At 36.3% G+C, this 20,313-nt stretch overlaps 1 protein-coding gene across 6 annotated transcripts in view; it reads left to right on the top strand.

Moving 5' to 3' along the window:
- Positions 1–20,313, top strand: part of NIPBL (NIPBL cohesin loading factor) — a 199,522-nt gene that overhangs the window by 147,737 nt on the left and 31,472 nt on the right. For all 6 annotated transcript variants that reach the window (XM_049648156.1, XM_049648153.1, XM_049648150.1 and 3 more), the window contains 7 exons: positions 1,454–1,668; positions 1,773–1,875; positions 2,493–2,591; positions 2,696–2,842; positions 5,610–5,744; positions 7,016–7,114; positions 8,424–8,477. In XM_049648156.1, coding sequence (XP_049504113.1) covers positions 1,454–1,668; positions 1,773–1,875; positions 2,493–2,591; positions 2,696–2,842; positions 5,610–5,744; positions 7,016–7,114; positions 8,424–8,477 — 852 coding nt within the window. The remainder of the gene's footprint in view (positions 1–1,453; positions 1,669–1,772; positions 1,876–2,492; positions 2,592–2,695; positions 2,843–5,609; positions 5,745–7,015; positions 7,115–8,423; positions 8,478–20,313) is intronic.

Raw genomic sequence — 20,313 nt, 5'->3', positions numbered from 1 at the left:
TTCTCCCTTTTTTGGAGATAACACATCAAATTCAAATTGGGTCTGAAAGAAAATTGGGAAGTGTCATGAAGAGGAAGGTTGTTTGGAATCCTGATCTTTTATTTAAAACAAAGGGATACTTGATGATGTAAATTAAAGAGAATGGTTATGGATTGATTTGTCTTACGGAATTTTGATACAGATATGTATTATATAAAAATGGTGTGAGAGGGGAAATAGTTAGAAATCTTTCCATAAGTTATCTTTGAGACTGAGGTAGGTCATTGCTCCTCACAATGGACATGGCCCAGGTGGTGCTTGAGATGATCTATGAGCATATAAAAAGAAGCTATTAGAATTTTATGTGTGTATTTCTTTTTAAATATAATCCTTAGTTCTATTTTTATGTATATTGTGCATCCAAATTATTAGTATAATAGGCTCATATATAAGATTTATAAACCATATTAGAAAACACTGTGCATGTATTAGGGCACTTTGTTTTGTTTTTTTAATGTTTATTTATTTTTGAAGGGGAGAGAGACAGAGTATGAGCAGGAGAGGGGCAGAAGAGAGGGAGACACAGAATCTGAAGCAGGCTCCAGGCTCCGAGGTGTCAGCACAGAGCCCGATGCAGGGCTCATACTCACAAGTTGTAAGATCATGACCTGAACCGAAGTTAGATATGCTCAACTGACTGAGCCACCCAGGCACCCCAGGGCACTTTGTTTTAAGTTTATTTATTTTGAGAGAGAGAGAAAGAGAGAGAGTGTGGGGGAGGGGCAGAGAGAGGAAGCAAGAGAATCCCAAGCAGGCTCTGCACTGCCAGTGCACAGCCCAGTATTGGACTTGATCCCACAAACTGTAAGATCATGACCTGAGCCAAAATCAAGAGTCAGACGCTAAAGTGAGTGAGCCACCCAGGCACCCCAGTGTACTTTTTAATTTTTTTATTTTTATTTTTTACTGATGGGATATGCAGGATAAAGAGGTTGGAGGTAACTAAGCTATTTAGTCAACTACTGCACGTTTTTAGTCTACATTGAAAGGAACAAATAATAGATGTGCCTCCATGTTAAAATGTTTCAGTAATAATTGGCTATGTATTTCTTGAAGAAGTAAGGTGGTATTTTGAAAGTAAATGGAATCTTGTACCTTTGGCATCTTATCCTATTCTAAACTTTTCCAGTTGACATATCATCTGTCTAATTTTAGTGACCTATGTGTGATGCTTTTTTCTTTGTTAAGTAATTGATGCTTGTCTTAAGTGTTAAAGCAAAATAATAAGTTTTATATCATTCAGATATTCAAACCTTTTGGCTTTCTTAAAATTTGTTTTTGTCTGCTACAAGTTGCTTTAAAGTACACCTGTATATTTATTCCTGATAGTGAGCACTTTATCAGTGGGTTGGAAATTTCATTTAAAAATTCTCTTAATTTTATCAAGCTCAGATCTTACCTATTTTCTTTTTAGTTTTCTCGTAAATTCTATATAGCCCAGTGGTTCCGTGACACAACTCTGGAAACAGAAAAAGCAATGAAATCACAAAAAGATGAAGAATCATCTGAAGGAACACATCATGCGAAGGAAGTTGAGACAACTGGTCAAATCATGCATCGAGCTGAAAACCGGAAAAAGTTTCTTAGAAGCATTATCAAAACCACACCTTCTCAGTTCAGCACATTAAAGTAAGATCCAGAGAGAAAGCATCTTTACTTTTTCAGTTATCTCTTTGATATCTATCTACTTTGCAAAAAGCTTAAAAAAATAATTTAATGACTTTTTGTTGTAGGATGAATTCTGATACTGTGGACTATGATGATGCTTGTTTGATTGTTCGATACTTGGCCTCTATGAGGCCGTTTGCCCAGAGCTTTGATATTTATTTGACACAGGTAAACTAAACCAGAATTCCTTGTACAATGATACTGATTTTTCTGATTATGGATATTTGTGGAATAGCGTATGATGTCTATTCACTGTTGAGAACAGATATTTTAAAAGATCATGAGAGTAGCATTTGTTTCTGTGTTCCATATTTGTTAAGATGTCTTTTTTTACATGCCTTTTACTTACTGATTCACGTTTTACAGATAAATGGATATATGTATAAATATACATATATGGTATAGGTAGACTGGTTGATGTTATAAAAATAAATTACTCAATTACCAAATTATTACTTAAATAATACTAAATATTCTGAATTAGGTACTCATAGCAAGGTTTTAGTGGGGCTACACGTCCTTGCACATGAGCATAGCAATGAAAAAACAGGTTTAATTGAGAATGCCAGGATAAAGAAAAGGCCTTAAAGTATAGAATGCCTCAGTTACTATACTGACCTGTAAGTTAAAACTTTGGATCAGTAAGATAACATCTTCTACCCATGTAAATATTAAAGGGAGGTAAATCCAGTATTTATTTTCATTTCTTTTGCATGTTTTCATGTATATTTTGTTAAATGTTGTATGTTCTAAAATTTGTGAAAATACCGATGTTTGCTCGGCAGATCCTTCGAGTTCTTGGTGAAAACGCAATTGCCGTTCGAACAAAAGCCATGAAGTGTTTATCTGAGGTTGTTGCTGTAGACCCCAGTATTCTAGCAAGGGTAAAGAAGAGCACAAATGATTCTTCTCATTTGACTATTGCATTCAAGTTAAGATATTAGCTCTACTTAGTAGTATAAATTATATTTTCTTTATTTTCCTTTAGCTTGATATGCAGCGAGGAGTTCATGGACGATTAATGGATAACTCCACTAGTGTTCGAGAAGCAGCAGTAGAATTATTAGGTCGATTTGTTCTTTGTCGACCTCAGCTTGCTGAGCAGTATTATGATATGCTGATTGAAAGAATTTTGGTATGTTGTTTGGTCATTTTTATTATGATTCATAAATATAATTTTGCCTTTCTTGTATCACATTTTTTTTAATTATTAAGCTAGAAAAGTAAGTATCAATTACTTATTTATATTGCCTAATCTCTATACTATAGCATCTTTCTAGAGGAGGACATGTTCCCCACCTCACTCCTCACCCCCAAAAACCTGTCCATGTTTATTTTACACACACACACTCTAAAGATAGTTTAAACCAGAATGAAAATTAAAAGCTAAGGTTGTAACTCTATAGTGTTGATTCAGTGGGTTGGAAGGCAAGGGAAAGCCTACAGGTAGATACTCTTGGTGCCAAGAATCAAATCTAGAAAGTGGTGGCTGGACAGCAGAACATTGGGCAGATTCTAATCTCCAGTCTCCCAGATTTAGAAAGTAGGAAAAATGTTCTCCATTCCTACCCTACCTTGAGCTAAGCTAAGGATCCTAACAATTGGACAGAGTACCAGCAGGGGAAGGGGACACAAATTTCAAGCCCAGCTCAGCCATAGGCCCAAACAAAGAACTGAGGAAGGACAAGTTTCTTTTTTTCTTTTCTTTTTTTTTTTTTTTTTTAAATGTTAATTCATTTATTGAGAGCAAGACAAGAGCACAAGTTGGGGAGGGGCAGAGAGAGAGGGAGACACAGAATCTGAGGTAGGTTCCAGGCTCTATGCTGACACGGGGCTTGAACCCATGAACTGTGAGATAATGACCTGAGCCGAAGTTGGACACTTAACCAGCTGAGCCACCCAGGTGCCCCAAAGGACATATTTCAAGAGGAGGACTGCTCGATACTATAAAACAAGTCATTGTTGTTGAAAATTGGGACTCCTTTTTTTCAGTTAACTCCTCCATTTTAATGATGCAAGTTTACAATGAGTAAATAATAGGAACTACAATGGCATAAATATTTTGGACAGGAACCTAGAATAAATTTATATGAATGTATATAAATAGGAACAATTATTTTGTTGACAGCTAAGTGCAGAATTTTGGTATCTGACAATATGTTTGGATCCTTTGTGTGTTATCTGCATGTTTCTTTAAAGCTGAATTATGACAAGATTTAGATACCTGCGTTATAAACCAGAAAGCCCTTTGAGTCTTAAGAACAAACTAAAGAAATACTATTCTAAGATAATCCTTTCTTGTATGTCATGGAATTCTCTGGTCCTGAAGCCTTTCCCTGGAAAATAAAAGGAAACAGGAAACACTGATGTTACAAAATATCTGTGGAATCTCCACATCACCCACTGCAAGCATATTGACTTCTGTAACTCAAAAGAAATGCATTAGGCACAAGATTAGGTATTCCCACAGTGACAAGAGTTTATCACCTTTAGTCTAGTGTCAGAATATTATATGACTAAGAGTTAAAGATAATTACAGCTTCAACTAGCATAAAATCTTGATTGAAACAAAGAATTTAAGAGTGCAATAAACTTTTTCGTGTTAGTGCTTCTTTTCAAGAATGAAAGGCAAAATCAATAGGATTCTCAAATTTGGAGAATCAATAGGATTCTTCAAATTTAATGAAATCCGATAGCATCTACCTAAGCGATATATCCTAAAATATTTTAGTGATTGTCAGACTATATAATGGAAATAAATATGCACATTAAGTGTCCAATGCTTTTTATTTCTAAAACGCTTTAATTATTGAAAATTTGTGAAGAGTGGTAGTGCAGTGAACACTCATGTATCTAACACCATATCTATATTTTTTGCTAAATTAGTTTAAATTAAATCACAACATTTTGCTATTTCCTCCATGTATACTTCAGCCTGCCTCTCCAAAAGTGTGGGTACTGTTCTTATAAACAAAAACTGTTAATCTCACCCAACCAAATTAACACTCCCTAAATATCCTGTAATAACCAGTTGATATTCGATTCTCCAGTTGTCCCAAAAACTGCAGGGAGAGTTTCTAGTTTACCTTTTTTTTTTTTTTTTTTTTTTTTTAACAGAATCCAGTCAAAGATCATACTTTGCATTTGGTGATCAAGTTTTAAAATTTAGAGTACTCTCTTTTATAGACTTCCCCCATTACATTGACTAATTTAAAAAGACCAGGTCAGGGGTGCCTGGGTGGCTTAGTCGGTTAAGCCTCTGGCTCTCGATTTCAGCTCGAGTCATGATCTCGTGGTTTGTGGGATCGAGCCCCTTACTGAGATTTGTGCTGACAGTGTGGAGCCTGTTGGGGTTCCCCTCTCTCCCTCTGTCTCTGCCCCACCCCCCCCCCACATGCCCCTTTCTCTCCCTCAAAAGTTTAAAAAAGAAAAAAAAAAAGACCAGGTCAGTCTTGTTATTTCCTCATGGCTTTGTTTAATTTGTTTTTTTGTTTGTTTCGAACTGTAACATAGTGACAGTGGTTTGATTAGATTTAGGTTTAACATATTTGTTAAAAATACTTCATATGCTGTTTAAGTGCCAGGCGCTATTCTAAATGCTTTTAATTTGTTATCCCATTTAATTTTGACAAGTTTATATTCTAGTGTCATGTTCAGTGTTATTCAGTATTTTTGCATGTATTGGATATCATATTATAAAAGTAAAGCAATACAGTAATCCATGTTTGAGTAACATTAATAAGAAAGAATATAAAGAGGAACTATATAGACCATCTTTATCACGTTAATAAGTATTCAATGTACTGCTTGTTGGTATTTATTTCCTGATTTCATTTTATCACATTTCTTACACCTGAGCATATTGAGCTTTCTGATATTTAAAAATACTTTTCTGTTCTTAGGATACTGGTATCAGTGTCAGGAAAAGGGTAATAAAGATTCTAAGAGACATCTGTATTGAACAACCAACATTTCCAAAAATTACAGAAATGTGTGTAAAAATGATTCGCAGAGTCAATGATGAAGAGGGCATTAAGGTAAGATGAAATGATGACTGTTTTAAAGTTCATTTTTCATTAACGTTTTAAATAATTTAAATGTTTATTATAGCTAAATTTTGTAAAATATGTGTAACTATGAAAAACCTTTACAAGGAAATCAACATTTTTAGATTATCAATTCAAAAATGACATACTTCCATACATTTTTATTTCTAAATCTTGTATGAATAAAATCTGATCTTTCTCAACCAGTTCAATTATATTTAATGCCATTGTAGTGATTACATTATATGCAGCAAGTTTATTACCAAATTAAAGTTACTTTATTTTTTAAATGGTATGTACTTGGTTTTCTAAGTTAAATACTTTGTTGAAAGTGTAAACCTCAGTTCATTCGTGAATTTATACATATATGATGGTCCCAGTATTTTTTTGTTTGTTGTGTTTTTTTTAACAGCTTCCCCCCCCTCAAAAAAAAGTAAGAAAAATGTTTTTTAGTTTGATGAAAACATTTGTGGGGCACCTGGGTGTCTCTGTCATTAAGTGTCCGACTTTGGCTCAGGTCATGATCTCACAGTTTGTGAGTTCGAGCCCCGCGTTGGGGTCTATGCTGACAGTGCGAAGCCTAGAGCCCACTTCAAGTTCTGTGTCTCCCTCTCTCTCTGTGCCTCCCCTGCTCATGCTCAGTTTCTTTCTTTCTCTCAAAAATAGAATAAATATTTAAAAAAAAAAAAACAACTTTGTGTACTATGCAGATATCACCTATTTAAAATTTTTACCAATTGAAAAAGATTATAATTTTGAAAAATTAATTGATGATTGTTTTCAAAAATTGAGAAATTTGTGCCAAAAATTTCTGGTAGTTTGTGCTTTGATTCGTTATTTGTAGCTTTGTTTTTGGCTTTTTTTTTTTTTTTTTTTCCATGAACAGAGATCATGCTCTACCAATAGAGCCAGCCAGGTGCCCCACCTTTGTTTTGGATTTTATTTTTTATTTTTTATTTAAAAAAAAAAATTTTTTTTTTAACGTTTATTTATTTTTGAGACAAAGAGAGACAGAGCATGAACGGGGGAGGGGCAGAGAGAGAGGGAGACTCAGAAGCAGGCTCCAGGCTCCGAGCCATCAGCCCAGAGCCCGATGTGGGGCTCGAACTCACGGACCGCGAGATCGTGACCTGAGCTGAAGTCGGACGCTCAACCAACTGAGCCACCCAGGCTCCCCTGTTTTGGATTTTAATGAAAATTTGGGATTGAGAATTTTGCCATGTTTGTTGTAGTTGTGTAGTTTGAAATTTTCTTTTTTCTAGAAATTAGTAAATGAAACATTCCAAAAACTCTGGTTTACTCCAACTCCACACAATGACAAAGAAGCAATGACGAGGAAAATTTTAAACATCACTGATGTGGTAAGGACTCGAACAAGGGTGTGGTCCCTGTGGGTACAAACCTAGTTGAGGCCTCCCTCTCTTACACAGAGAGAGACAATGATGAGATATTTGTTAATCTTGACATTTAATACTACAGTGGACCCTTCAACTGCACAGGTCCACTTATACATGGATTTTTTTTCAATAAGTACAGTATAGTACTGTAAATGTATTTTCTTTTACGATTTTTAAATAACATTTTCTTGTCTCCAGTTTACTGTAAAAATACAGTCTGTAATTCATATAACATATGTGTCAATCAACTTTATGTTATTGGTAAGTTTTCTGGTCATCAGGTTATTAAAAGTTAGGTTTTTGGGGAATCAGAGTTATGTGCAGATTTTCAACTGTGCAGGGGGTCAGCATCCCTAACCCCTGCATTGTTCAAGGGTCAGTTGTACTTCCCTTACATTCTGGAGATACTCAAGGGATGCAAGGAAGATGAGATTGGTGTTTCTGCATAGCCCTCCTTATTAGCATTTGTTGACTTAAACACTGATACTGAAATTCTCCAGATTCCTCCAGTGATTGAAAACTGACAGGGGAAGGAGAAGTAGATGAATAGGTAACAACAGCCCAGGGATAGCAGCCTAAAATGAGATAGTACTTTTTCAGAAAACGTGAATTAAGATTAGTTTCATTACGTTTAATTATACACATAAGCTATAAATATTTTTTGCCCAGAATACTTTTTATGTTTTGAACATAAATTTTCTATTATCAATTATAGATTTATCTCTCTTTCACTCATATCTTTATATCTGCTATCTAGAAGGAAAATAATAAGCAAACATTTCTATTTGTGTTGTTTTAAACCTTACGCGTTTTTCTGACCAGTACAAGTTACTATTCAAAATGTAACACCATGTTTTTAAGTTTCTATTTAAATTCCAGTTAGTTAACATACAGTGTAATACTAGTTTCAGTTGTACAATATAGTGATTGAACACTTCCATATGACACCTGGTGCTCATCACAAAAATGCACTCCTTAATCCCCATCACCTATTTCATTCCTCATCCCCCAACCCACTTTCCCTATAATATCGTATTTAATTTCAATATATTAAACTAATTTCTTGAATGTATTCTAAGATATTTTTAGAATAAAATTATTTAATATTGATAAATTATTGGCTTACTTAAAGAATAGTTTACTTTAAAATAATTTTTTTAATTGAGACATTTATTTACCTCACACTAAATCATAGCAAAGTTTTTGTTTTTTGTTTTTCAGATTTTTAAGTAAATTCTTAATTTTGATAGTTTCACCATATTTTCCCACTTAGGTTGCAGCATGCAGAGATACTGGATATGACTGGTTTGAGCAACTCCTTCAAAACGTGAGTGTTATTTTGACTCTTGATAACAGATAACATGAAATTTAATAGAAGGGCAGTTCTTTGTAGATTTTATGATTTAAAAGAACCTTTTCAGTTATTTTTAAGTATTTGCCTTTTGGTAGGGAAAATTTATTTCAGTTTATTAAGCTGAATGTTTTGGTTAATATCCCTATTTAAGCAATTATTCCACTGACTGTTATAAATAATTTTTCTAAATCAGTAGTTGAAATTCTATCTTCACTTCCTTCCAGATATTTTTTTTTCTTATCCCTTTAATCTATATGATAAACATGAGATTTACAGATTTACAGATTGCATTAACTATATATTTACATTATTTTGCTTGTTATGAAATGTGTAGAATTTCCTGTAATAGTGCAGAATTAAAGCATAATTAGTGTTCTTGAAAAATTTCATGTATGGGAATATTTATCTCCCAATGAATTTTTTTATTTCACAAATTTTTAAATAGAAATACCCATCACCCAGCTTCAAGAACTGTCAGCATTTCCCTAGCCTTATTTCATCTCTAATCCCTCTCCTTTCGTTTTTTTATTTTTATTTTTTTTGGCTGTAATACTTTTGAAGCAAATCTCATACTTTATATCATTTCACCATAAACGTTTTAGTATCTATCTCTAACAGAAATTACTGTAAAAAATAACCAGAATATCATTATCATCTGTATCAAAACAAATATTAATGTTATTCCCCCCAACTCTAATACTTATTTCAATGTTCATATTTCCCTAATCGTCTCAAAAATGCATTTGTATAGTTAGTTTGCAGTTGCTTTGGTTGATATGGCTCTTATGTCTCTTAAATCTATGCTAGTCGATCCCTCACGCCCCCCTTTTCCTATAGAAATGGAAATGTGTTTTCCTATAGAATGTCCCACATTGTAGATTTCATGGATCTTTTCCTTCTAATGTCATTTAAGTTGTTCCTCTATTCACCATTTTTTTCTGTAAACTCTTCATTAGATCTAGAGCCTTAATAATATTGAAGTTCAATCTTGGGCATAGGGGACAAGAATACTTCACAAATGATGCGAATAATACAGCGTCACAGTAGGAGGCACATAATGTTTAGTCATCCATTTTCAGTGATCTTTCAGTTTAGGTGTTGTCAACCTGGTGCACCTATTATAATGAGTCTATTCATTTTTTAATATTAGTGTGAGTGAATAGATTTGTATGCCTTTGTATTTCAATTTATCTTAATCATAATTCTTTTTGAAGTTTAGATTGTCCCATCTTTGCCCAGTGGTAGTCCCTCCAAGTTGGTCTTGTATCCTTTTGATATAACCTTGTTACTCTTTTGTCACCTGATTACTTTTTGCCTCTACAAGGTGACCTGACTTAACTTGTATATTTTCTGCCCCAAACCTGAAATCAGCCATTTTTCCAAAGAGCTCTAATCCCTTTGGGTAGAAGAATCTGGATGCTATGGATGTCCTTTGCTAATGGGTTATCATAGCTTTGGGCCTTTTCCAAAAGATAGAGCTAGAAAACATATATTTTTTAGAAAGGCAAAAATAAATCAAGAATTTATATTGATTTTTTTTTATTCAAATTTAAGATTATGCAAGTCTCCTTCTTTGATTGTATTATTCTTTCCTTTAGGCTAAAAATCTTAGTTCCAAAGGAAAGGAACATAATTTCTTATTTGCTTTGCCCAACTAATATTAACAGTAACATTATTGGATACAGTTTAAGATTTCTTTACATTTATGTTTATGTATAGTCCACTAAAAATATATTATTAAGTCTATCTTGGGGTGCCTGGGAGGCTCAGTCAGTTATGCATCCAAGTATTGATTTTGGCTGAGGTCATGATCTTGTAGTTGTGGGGTCAGGCTCCATGCTGGCAGTGCAGAGTCTGCTTGGGATTCTCTTTCCCCATCCCCCACTTATGCTCTCACTCTCAAAATTAAAAAATAAACATTAAAAAAATACTTTAAAAAAATTAGTCTATCTTGAAATAAATTTTTTCTGTTATATCAAAAATCTGCTGTCTAGTTAAGTCCATTTGTTTTTGTTCACTTCTGTATGTTTTGCAGTATTTTTAGTAATAAAACTAGCGATATTTTTAACAGTCAACCAAAATTGTTTTATTGAGGCACAATCAAGATATATATAGAATATCACCCTTAAAAGCTTCTTCGTGCCTCTTTGTAGTTGTTCCTCTTCCCTTGGCCATAGGAAACCACTGGTCTACTTTTTGTCGCTGCAGTTAATACCTTTTGTCCAATTTCATATCAGTGGAATCATGCAGCATGTAGTTTTTTGTGTGTTTGTCTTGTCCTCTTTTAATTAACAGAATGTTGCTGGTATATTAATATTAATTTTTATTGCTGGCTAGTATCAATAGTATAGATGTATTATAATCTCTTTATGAATTCACAAATTTATGGACTTTTGTGTTCCCAGTTTGGACTATTCTGAATAATGCTGCTAGGAATATTTGTGTGCCAAGTTCTTATGTGGATGTGTGTTTTCATATTTCTTGGGTAAATTCCTGAGTGATTGCTGGGTCATGTGGTGAGTGAGAAACTGCCAGACTTTTTCCAAAATGGCTGATCCATTTTGCATTTCTACCAGCAACATTCCATTTGCTCTACATTCTCACCAATACTCTTGGTTTTTGTCAGTATTTTTAAGTTTAGCCATCTAATCGTGTGGAGTAATATGTTGCTTTAAAAAAATTTTTAAGATGCCTTTTTTAAACATCTTCATGGTATTTGCTTATGTTCTTCAATCTATGATATCTTAGGCTCTCTTCCTAAATCGTCTTCCATAAATCATCTTTTATTTCATAATTTTACATAATGTATTTGGTATCATTTCCCTCCTAAGTCAAATAATTAGCTCTGTATTACATAGCCTTATAACTATCTTAGTTATATTTATGTCAGCCATTATTCCAAAGGGGACATAATTTCTAGAAGACTCTACAACCACATATTTCATTTAATAATTACAATAAATGAGTAAGAATTAATTGTAGCTGTCAGAAATGTCATTATTTAGTATTCCAAAAAAGGATCTAAGGTAATATCCGTATATATTATTGGAAAATTGAAAACAGAAAGGAGATGACTAGATTTATAATCTCTTAGCAGTAAGTTTTGTTTCTTACATCTTTACTTTCTAGTCTTCTTTAGCTAGTTGTTCATTCAGTCCTTTAATCCTTTCTCCCTATTATGTAACTTCTTTAGTTTCTGACAAGTTTAGTTTACCAATGACACTGTGACTTTGTGATAGTTATTAGACTAGCAGAATTTAGTTTAATGAAAGAAGTAAGGCTAAAAAATATTTATTATAGATACACGTTAACAGAGACATAACCACTCTTAATGGTTGTAGCAACATACATGCATAAATTTTGAGAGGCTAGGAAGGATATAGAGAATGTACTGCTAGAAGAATCATTGGAAATTCTTGAGTCAAGAATAATTAGCACACATGGGGGCACCTGGCTGGCTCAGTTGATAGAGCATGTATCTCTTGATCTCAGGGTCATGAGTTTGAGCCCCATGTTGTGGGTAGAGTTTTAAAAAAAAATTTTTTTTTAATTTTTAAATGATTATTATTTTTGAGAGAGAGAGAGTGCAAGCAGGGGAGGGGCACAGAGAGAGACACAGAATCTGAAGCAGTTTCCAGGCTCTGAGCAGTCAGCACAGAGCCCAACACAAGGGCTCAAGCCCATGAACCATGAGATCATGACCTGAGCCGAAGTTGGACGCTTAACCGACTGAGCCACCCGAGCACCAAACCCACCCCTTCTTTTTTTTTTTCTTTTTAAAGAATAATGAGCACCAGGATGCCTGGGTGGCTCATTCCATTTAGCATCTGACTCTTGATTTTGGCTCAGGTCATGATCTCATGATTCATGGGATTGAGCCCCATGTCGGGCTCTGCACTGGCACCATAACAGCCTGCTTGAGATTCTCTCTCTTTCTCTCTCTGTGCCCCTCCCCTGCTTGCATGCTCTCTCTCAAAAAATAAACGTTTTTCTAAAAAAGAATTAGCATACTTAACTATTTCCACATGAGCTCATTTACCTATTCCATTCTCTTTAGTTTCTGCTATTTCTCATTTTTATTGTTTTTGTGTTGAGTGAGTTTCTTATATGTCATTGATTTCCAATTCATGGAAGTTTTTTTTCTTTTTTCTTTCTTTCTTTCTTTCTTTTTTTTTTTTTTTAAGGAAACTTAGAGTACTATATGAAACACCTTCAAATTCAGACATGCCCCAAACTCTGTCTACCAACTAAATTTTGTTAGTATGCTATGTATACACACACTTTAAATATATGCAGATTTGTTCCCTATAATTTATAACCTTTAATGAATTCATAGTTTTAAAACTTTTAATGATTCCATAGGTTTTTGTCATTTTTCAATAGCACATAAAAGAAAAATTTCTATCATGAAAGTCCTTAGATAGGTAGATAGATTTTTTTTTTTTTCTAAACAGTAGTCCATTTAGTTTAAACCACTATGACAGGGTACACAGAAATTGAATTGATTTTCTAGTGCCACTCAATGGTCCTTTTTTAGTTTATAAGAAAATATAAGCAATGAAAAACCTTGAATAACCCATATTTCATGCATTCCTGGCCTTTGTAATCTAAAATGAGATCTCCTTAAAGTTTACAGTCAAATACTTTAACAACCAATGGATGATTAGGAAAACTAATATATTCATATAATTTAATAGTACTCCACATCATAAAGGAACAGACTACTGAAACATACAGCAACTTAGATGAATAATGAAAACATTACACAGAGTAAAGAAGACTTACACATAAGAGTCATATTCTGATTCCATTTATATGAAGTTCTAGGAGAGGCTAAAATTCATCTATATTGGAAAAACTCAAAGGAGTCGTTTCAGAGGGCCAGGAATTGACATGGAAGGGACATGTATTGGGTTCTCCAGAGAAGGAGAACCAATAGAATACTGAGAGGAGGAGAGAGAAAAGGATTTATTGTAAGGAATTGGCTCATTCAGTTATGGAGGCTGTCTGCAAGCTGGAGGCTTAGAACAGCCCCTGGGTATAGTTTAGTTTGTATCTGAAGGCCTGAACCAGGGTAGCTGATGGTATAAATCCCAATTTGAGTGCAAGAGGAGACTGATGTCCCAACTCAGGTAGTCAGAGAATAGTTGATTTCCTCCTTTGTCTACCTTGTGTTCTATTCAGGCCCTCAGCCGATTGTGTGATGACCACCCACATTGGAGAGGGTGATCTGCTTTACTGAGTCCACGAATTCAGGTGCAAATTGCATCTAGAAACACCCTCACCAGTACTCAGAATTTTTTTTTTAACCCAGAAGTGATGTTTAACCAAATAATCAGGTATCCCTTGACCTAGTCAAGTTGACACATAAAATTAACTATCACACATTCCCTTTGTCAACATGGCACCTGTGTATATCTCTTTAAACCATACTTCATTTCCAAATAACAATAACGAGATCATAGTTCCATCTAACATGATACAGCTGTCCTGCATACAGCTGAAAATGCACTAACATCTTTCCCATAAGAAAAAGTAAAGTCCTTGAGTGATGTTTACTCTTCTCCTGATACCCAGTAACTTAAATACTATAATTAACAACACTTAACTACTATGATATGAAGTCTATACTTTTTATGTCATATGGTAGGGGAATAAAAGGGGAGAAAAAGTGAGCAGTGGGAGGGAGCCATGGTGTCAGACTGGGGTAAAAAAAGGTGGGGGAGGGGGCGTTATTTGCTCTTTCTCCACTCCTCTTCTCTTCTCCTCTGTCTCTGGACACACACACACACACACACACACACACTATTCATAACAAAATAAGTAGGAAATGCTTATGACAATTAAAATTCTCGCTTCTATACCTTGTAATGTGGTCACTCACTAGGAGTTAATTGTGAGTGATGCCCCTCCCATTTCCACCCCTTGAAAATTCCTAGACTGTGAATCCTGGTAATGGGCTAAACAGTGCCATATATTGGATGCTGATTCAGAGCATATAGAGCCTCCTGTAGAATCTTGCCTCATCCATGCAAGATATTGCCACCTATCTGGTGCTATACCTGAGTCTTGAAAAGGCCATTCCATGTTCTATCAAGCCAGCTCCTTGATTGATAAAAAGTAATGCTGTGTAGAATACCGTGACAGTGGATAAGGCATTCTAATACAGCTACAAGTGGTAGTTTTAGCAGAAGCACTGCATGAAGAGAAGGCAAATCTGTATCCATTGTAAGCATCTGTTCCAGTAAGAACAAAATGCTGCCCCTTCCATTATGGAAATCTACCAGTGTAATCAACGTGCTTACAAAGTAACTGACTGCTCATCCAGGGAATGGTTCAGTGGTTCCACATCAGGGATTTGGTGTTGGTCTCTACTGCTGACAGATTGGCACTCAGCAGTGGCCATGGGCCAGCCACATTGGCCTTCCCGAATAGAAATCTGTGTTCCTGAATCCATGTGTAACCACCATCCCTGCCACCATGGACAGTTTGTTCATGAGTGCATTGAGCAAGAACAAGAGTAGTTGGGGAGAGAGGCTGATATCCTCAGAGAAGGTACCTACAGAATGGAGTCCTCCAGTCCACTTGATTATTTAAATCCTCCTCTGCTGAGGTCATCTTTTGGTGAACATTCGTGTGGGACATAAATATCCTTATATTTTGTATGCATTCAGAGATATCTATCCACATGCCTCTTTCCTAAATTTCCTTGTCACTAACTTTCTAATTATCTTCCTTCCAAGTCCCTAACCATCCAGCCAAACCATTGGCCATAGCCCATGAACCAATATGTAATCACATATCTGGTCATTCCTTCTTCCAAGCAAAGTGAATAGCCAGGTACACTGCTCGTAGTTCTGTTCATTGGGGGAATTTCTCTTCACCACTGTCCTTCAAGGATGTCCCAGACAGAGGCGATGGTGTTACAAAATGTCCACTTTGGAATGGTCCTACATATTGTGCAGACCCATTTATAAACCAGGCCTAAGTCTTCTCTTCCATGTGAGTTGATCTCCGGGAACTCCCCATGAAGCCATAGGTACAGGCTGGAAGAGAGAAAGGCAGTATAGCAGGAATAGGAACCCATAGACATTTGGGCTGCTTCTTCCTGTAATTTACTTATACCCTTTAGATGTGCTCTCACCCAGTCACATATATACCACTTCCGTTTGATGCTGCTGCTGTGCATACCCAATTTTATGTCTTGGTGAGTCAGGTAATACCCAGTTCATGATGGGCAACTCAGATCACATGGTAATTTGGTGGCTCATGGCTAAGCATTCAGTATCTGCTAAGGCCCAGTAGAGGCCAAGAGCTCTTTTTCAAAAGGAGAGTAGTTATTCATGGAGGACGATAATGCTTTGCTCCAAAATCCTAAGGGCTTGTACTGCATGCAGTCCACCTATGGGGTCCTGCCAGGGACTTGAAACAGTATCCCTATCTGCCACTGACACTTAAAGTACCATTGGATCTATTGGATCATCTGACCCATGCTGCAGAGCAACTTGCATAGCAGCCTGGATCTCTTGCACAGCCTTCTTCTGTTCTGGGCCCCTCTCAGCACAGGCAGCATCTTGGGTCACTCAGTAAATGAGCCAGAGTAATACACCCAAATGAGGAATTTGTTGCCTCCAAACTCCAAAGCCCACTAGCCATTGTGCCTCTTTTTTTTTGGTTATATATAGGAGACGCCAGATGCAACAACTTATCCTTCACTTTAGAAGGGATAGCTTAACGGAACCCACACCACTAGGACCCCAGCAATTTCACTGAAATAGAAGACCCCTGAATTTTGTTGGATTTATTTCCCTACCCTCTGACACATACAAGTCTTATCAATAAGTCTAGAGTGGTTGCTATTTTTTGCTCACCAAGTATAGTCAGCATAATATCATCAATGTAATGAACCACTGTGATAATCTTATTAAAGGGAAAGGTAATCAAGATCCTGCAAACTGAATTATAACATAGGACTGGAGAGTTAATATACGCCTGAGGTAGGGCAGTGCAGTGTATTGCTGGCCTTGCCTGCTGATAGCAAAGTGCTTCTGGTGGGCTTTGATGAGGATGGAGAAAAAAGCATCTGCCAGAAGGTGCCAGGTAACCAAAGAATGTATTAATTTGCTCAAGTAATAATACCTTATCTGGTACAGCAGCTGCAGTTGGAATCACTACCCGTTAAGCTTATGCGAATCCACTGTCATTCCCCAAGATCCATCTGTCTACTGCCCAGGCCGAATGAGCGAGCTGAATGAGAATCTGGTGGGAATTATCATCCTTGCATCCTTCCAGTCTTTGATGATAGCACTAATCTCAATAGTCCCTGGTGTAATGTAGTATTTTGACTTACTATTTTCCTGGTTCATGGTTTCCACTTGGCCTTTCCCACCGTAATAACCCTCACTACACAGATCAAAGAACCAATGTAGGAATTCTGTCAACTGCTGAGTATATTTATTCCAATTTTGTGTTTTGGTGCTTGGAAATAATCATAAAATGAGTTTGGGGATCCAGTGGACTCACTCTGGAACAGACAAGAGTTATACCTCCATTGACCACCAGACCTCTAACCACCCACCCTTCACTCTGAGCCACAGCGATCTTTAGGGTCTCTTGGAATTAGTGTCAGTTCAGAACCAGCATCTAATAATCCCTAAAAGGTCTGATAATTTCCTTTTCTCCAATGTACAGTTAACCTGATAAAGGACCATAGGTCCTTTTGGGGAAAGTTGGGGAAAAGATTAGCAGTATATTTTCCATAGAATATGGGGCTCCTTCCTCAAGAGGATTTCTCAGAGAATGCTATGGACTGAATGTTTATATGTCTCCAAACTTCATATGTTGAAGCTTAATCCCTAGTGTGATATTAGGAAGTGGAGCTTTTGAGAGATCATTAGGTAATGAGGGTGGAGCCAGCATGAATCAGAATAGTACCCTCCTAAGAAGAGACACAAGAGAGATCTGTCTGCTCTCTGCCAAATGAGGACATAAGAAGACAGCCATCTGCAAGCCAGAATGAGGATCTTCATCGGAATATGCTGGCACCTTGATTCCAGAACTATGAGAAATAAATTTCTGTTGAAGTCACCTACTATGTGGTATTTGTTATAGCAGCAAAGACAGAAATTGGAAGCTAAGACCAAGCTAAGACAGAAATTGGAACCAAAAGTAAGATGCTGCTGAAACAAATAATGTGAAAGTGGCTTTGGAATTGGGTAATCAGTAGAGACTAGCAAAGTTTTGAGGTGCATGCTAGAAGAAGCTGATACCGCTATGAAGAGACATTTTTTTTTTTTTTAATTTTTTTTTAACGTTTATTTATTTTTGAGACAGAGAGAGACAGAGCATGAACAGGGGAGGGGCAGAGAGAGAGGGAGACACAGAATCGGAAACAGGCTCCAGGCTCTGAGCTGTCAGCACAGAGCCCGACGCGGGGCTTGAACTCACGGACTGTAAGATCATGACCTGAGCCGAAGTCGGACGCTTAACCGACCAAGCCACCCAGGCGCCCCTGAAGAGACATTTAAAGGCAGTTCTGATGAGGGCTCAGAGAGAAAAGCTGTAGGGAAAGCTTTTGTCTTCTTAGAGAATAAATACAATCTTGTACAGAATGTTGGTAGAAATATGGACAGTAAAGGCCATTTTGATAAGGTCTCAGGTAGAAATGAGGAACTTGCTATTGGACAACAGAGAAAAGGCAGTCCTTGTTATAAAGAGGCAAAGAACTTGGCTGAGCTGTGTTCTTGTTGTAGTGTTTTGTGAAAGGTAGAACTTCAAGCATGAAATTGGATATTTAGCTGAGGAGATTTCTAAGTAAAGTCTTTAAGGAGCAGTTTCATTTCTGTTTATAATCAAATACCGTCTCTGTCTCTGTCAACCAGTGAATGGATAAAAATAATGATATAGCCTCACAATTTAATAGTATTCACATCGTAAAGAAACAAACTGATGATACATACAACTTGAGCACAATAAATATATTATGCAGAGTGAAGGAAGCCTTACACAGAACAGTACATATTCTGATTCCATCTATATGAAGTTCTAGGAGAGGCAAAATTAATCTGTATCTGAAAAACTCAGAAGAGCGATTGCTGGGTTCAGAGATTGACTGGAAAGTAACATGAAGGAACTTTCTTTTTTTCTTTCTCTCTCTCTCTCTCTCTTTCTCTCTCTTTCTTGCTTTCTTTCCTTTTTAATGTTTTATTTATTTTTCAGAGAGAGACAGAGAGGGAGTGGGGGAGGGGCAGAGAGAGAGAGGGAGATGCAGCAAAGCAGGCTGTAGGCTCCAGACTGTCAGCATAGAGCCCTATGTGGGGCTCAACCCCATGAACTGTGAGATCATGACCTGAGCCGAAGTCAGGCGCATAACTGACTGAGCCACCCAGGTGCCCCAACATGAGGGAATTTTCAGGGATAATGGTAATGGTCTATATTAGTGGTTCTAAAAGTTACTGAGATTACCTGCAACTTGTTAGAAATATGAGTTCTAAGGCTTTACCTCAATAACTCTAAGGTGGGCCCATCATTCTTGTGTTTTAATGGTCTCTCCAGATGATTCTGATATAAGCTAAAGATGTAGATCACTGTTCTGTATTTTTTTTTTTTAAGTAAGCTTCACACCTAGCGTGGAACCCAGCATAGGGCTTGAACTCACAATCCTGAGATCAAGACCTGAGCTGAGATCAAGAGTTGGACACATAACCAACTGAACCACCCAGGCGCCCCTTTTAATGTTTTTTGTTTTTTTATGATCTGTATCCTGATAGGAGTTTGAGTTGTAATGATGAATGCACTTAACAAAACTGAGCGAATATATAAGTCATTTCATGTAAATTTTATCTCGAAAAGGAAAAGGAGGGGGGGAGTATATTGTCTATAATTTACTTCGCAATGTATCAAAAATAAGATATATAAAGATGTGTGTATGTACACACATCTTTGTATGATATACATGCATTTATGCATGTGTAAGTGTAATGCTGGTTTAACATCAGTGTGTGTGTGTGTGTGTGTGTGTGTGTGTGTGTGTGATTTAACACTAAAGAAGAAGAAATAAGTAGTCATTTCAGGGACACAGGGAAATTTTTTGATAAAATTTAATGCCTTTGAATGATAACTTCCAATAAGCTAGGAATAAAATATGACAGAGTAACTACAAACTAAAATGAAAATCATGCAAAATGGAAAAATGTTCAGAGAGATCTCCTAAAAAAAGAAAAAAAAAATAGTCATCAGGGGCCCCTGGCTGGCTCAGTAGAGCATGTGGCTCTTGATCTCAGGGTCATGAGTTCGAGCCCCACATTGGGTGTGGAGCCTGCTTAAAAAAAAGAAGAAGAAAAAGAAGAATACCATAAAAAATGAAAAAGAAAGGAAAAAGTAGTCGTAAATATGTTGAGATGATTGTAAAATATATGTGGAAAAGCAAAGAACTGAAGACAGTTGTCATGTCTGAAAATGCAGGAGCACTACCTTGCCTTACAAAATATAAGGACTTAGTTTTAAGGATACAGTAGTTAAGATAGTGTGGTACTAAATGGACCAAAGGAACAAGATGCAGAGCCCAGAAATCAGCCTCCACATAGAAGGGGTATACTCACTATAAAACAGAAGTGGCACTGCAGTTAATGGGGGGAAAAATAGACTTATCAGTAAATAGGGCTGGGAAAATTGGCTTATCCATAAGGAATTTTTTTTTTTTTTTAGATAGAACTACCTTATGACCCAGCAGTTGTACTGCTAGGAATTTATCCAAAATATACAGAAATGCTGATTTGAAGGGGCCCATGTACCCCAGTGTTTTATAGCA

Source organism: Panthera uncia, assembly GCF_023721935.1.
Source record: "Panthera uncia isolate 11264 chromosome A1 unlocalized genomic scaffold, Puncia_PCG_1.0 HiC_scaffold_17, whole genome shotgun sequence".
NCBI lineage: Eukaryota > Metazoa > Chordata > Mammalia > Carnivora > Felidae > Panthera > Panthera uncia.
Note: the sequence above shows the minus strand (reverse complement) of the source record. Positions and strands in the feature narration are given on the sequence as shown.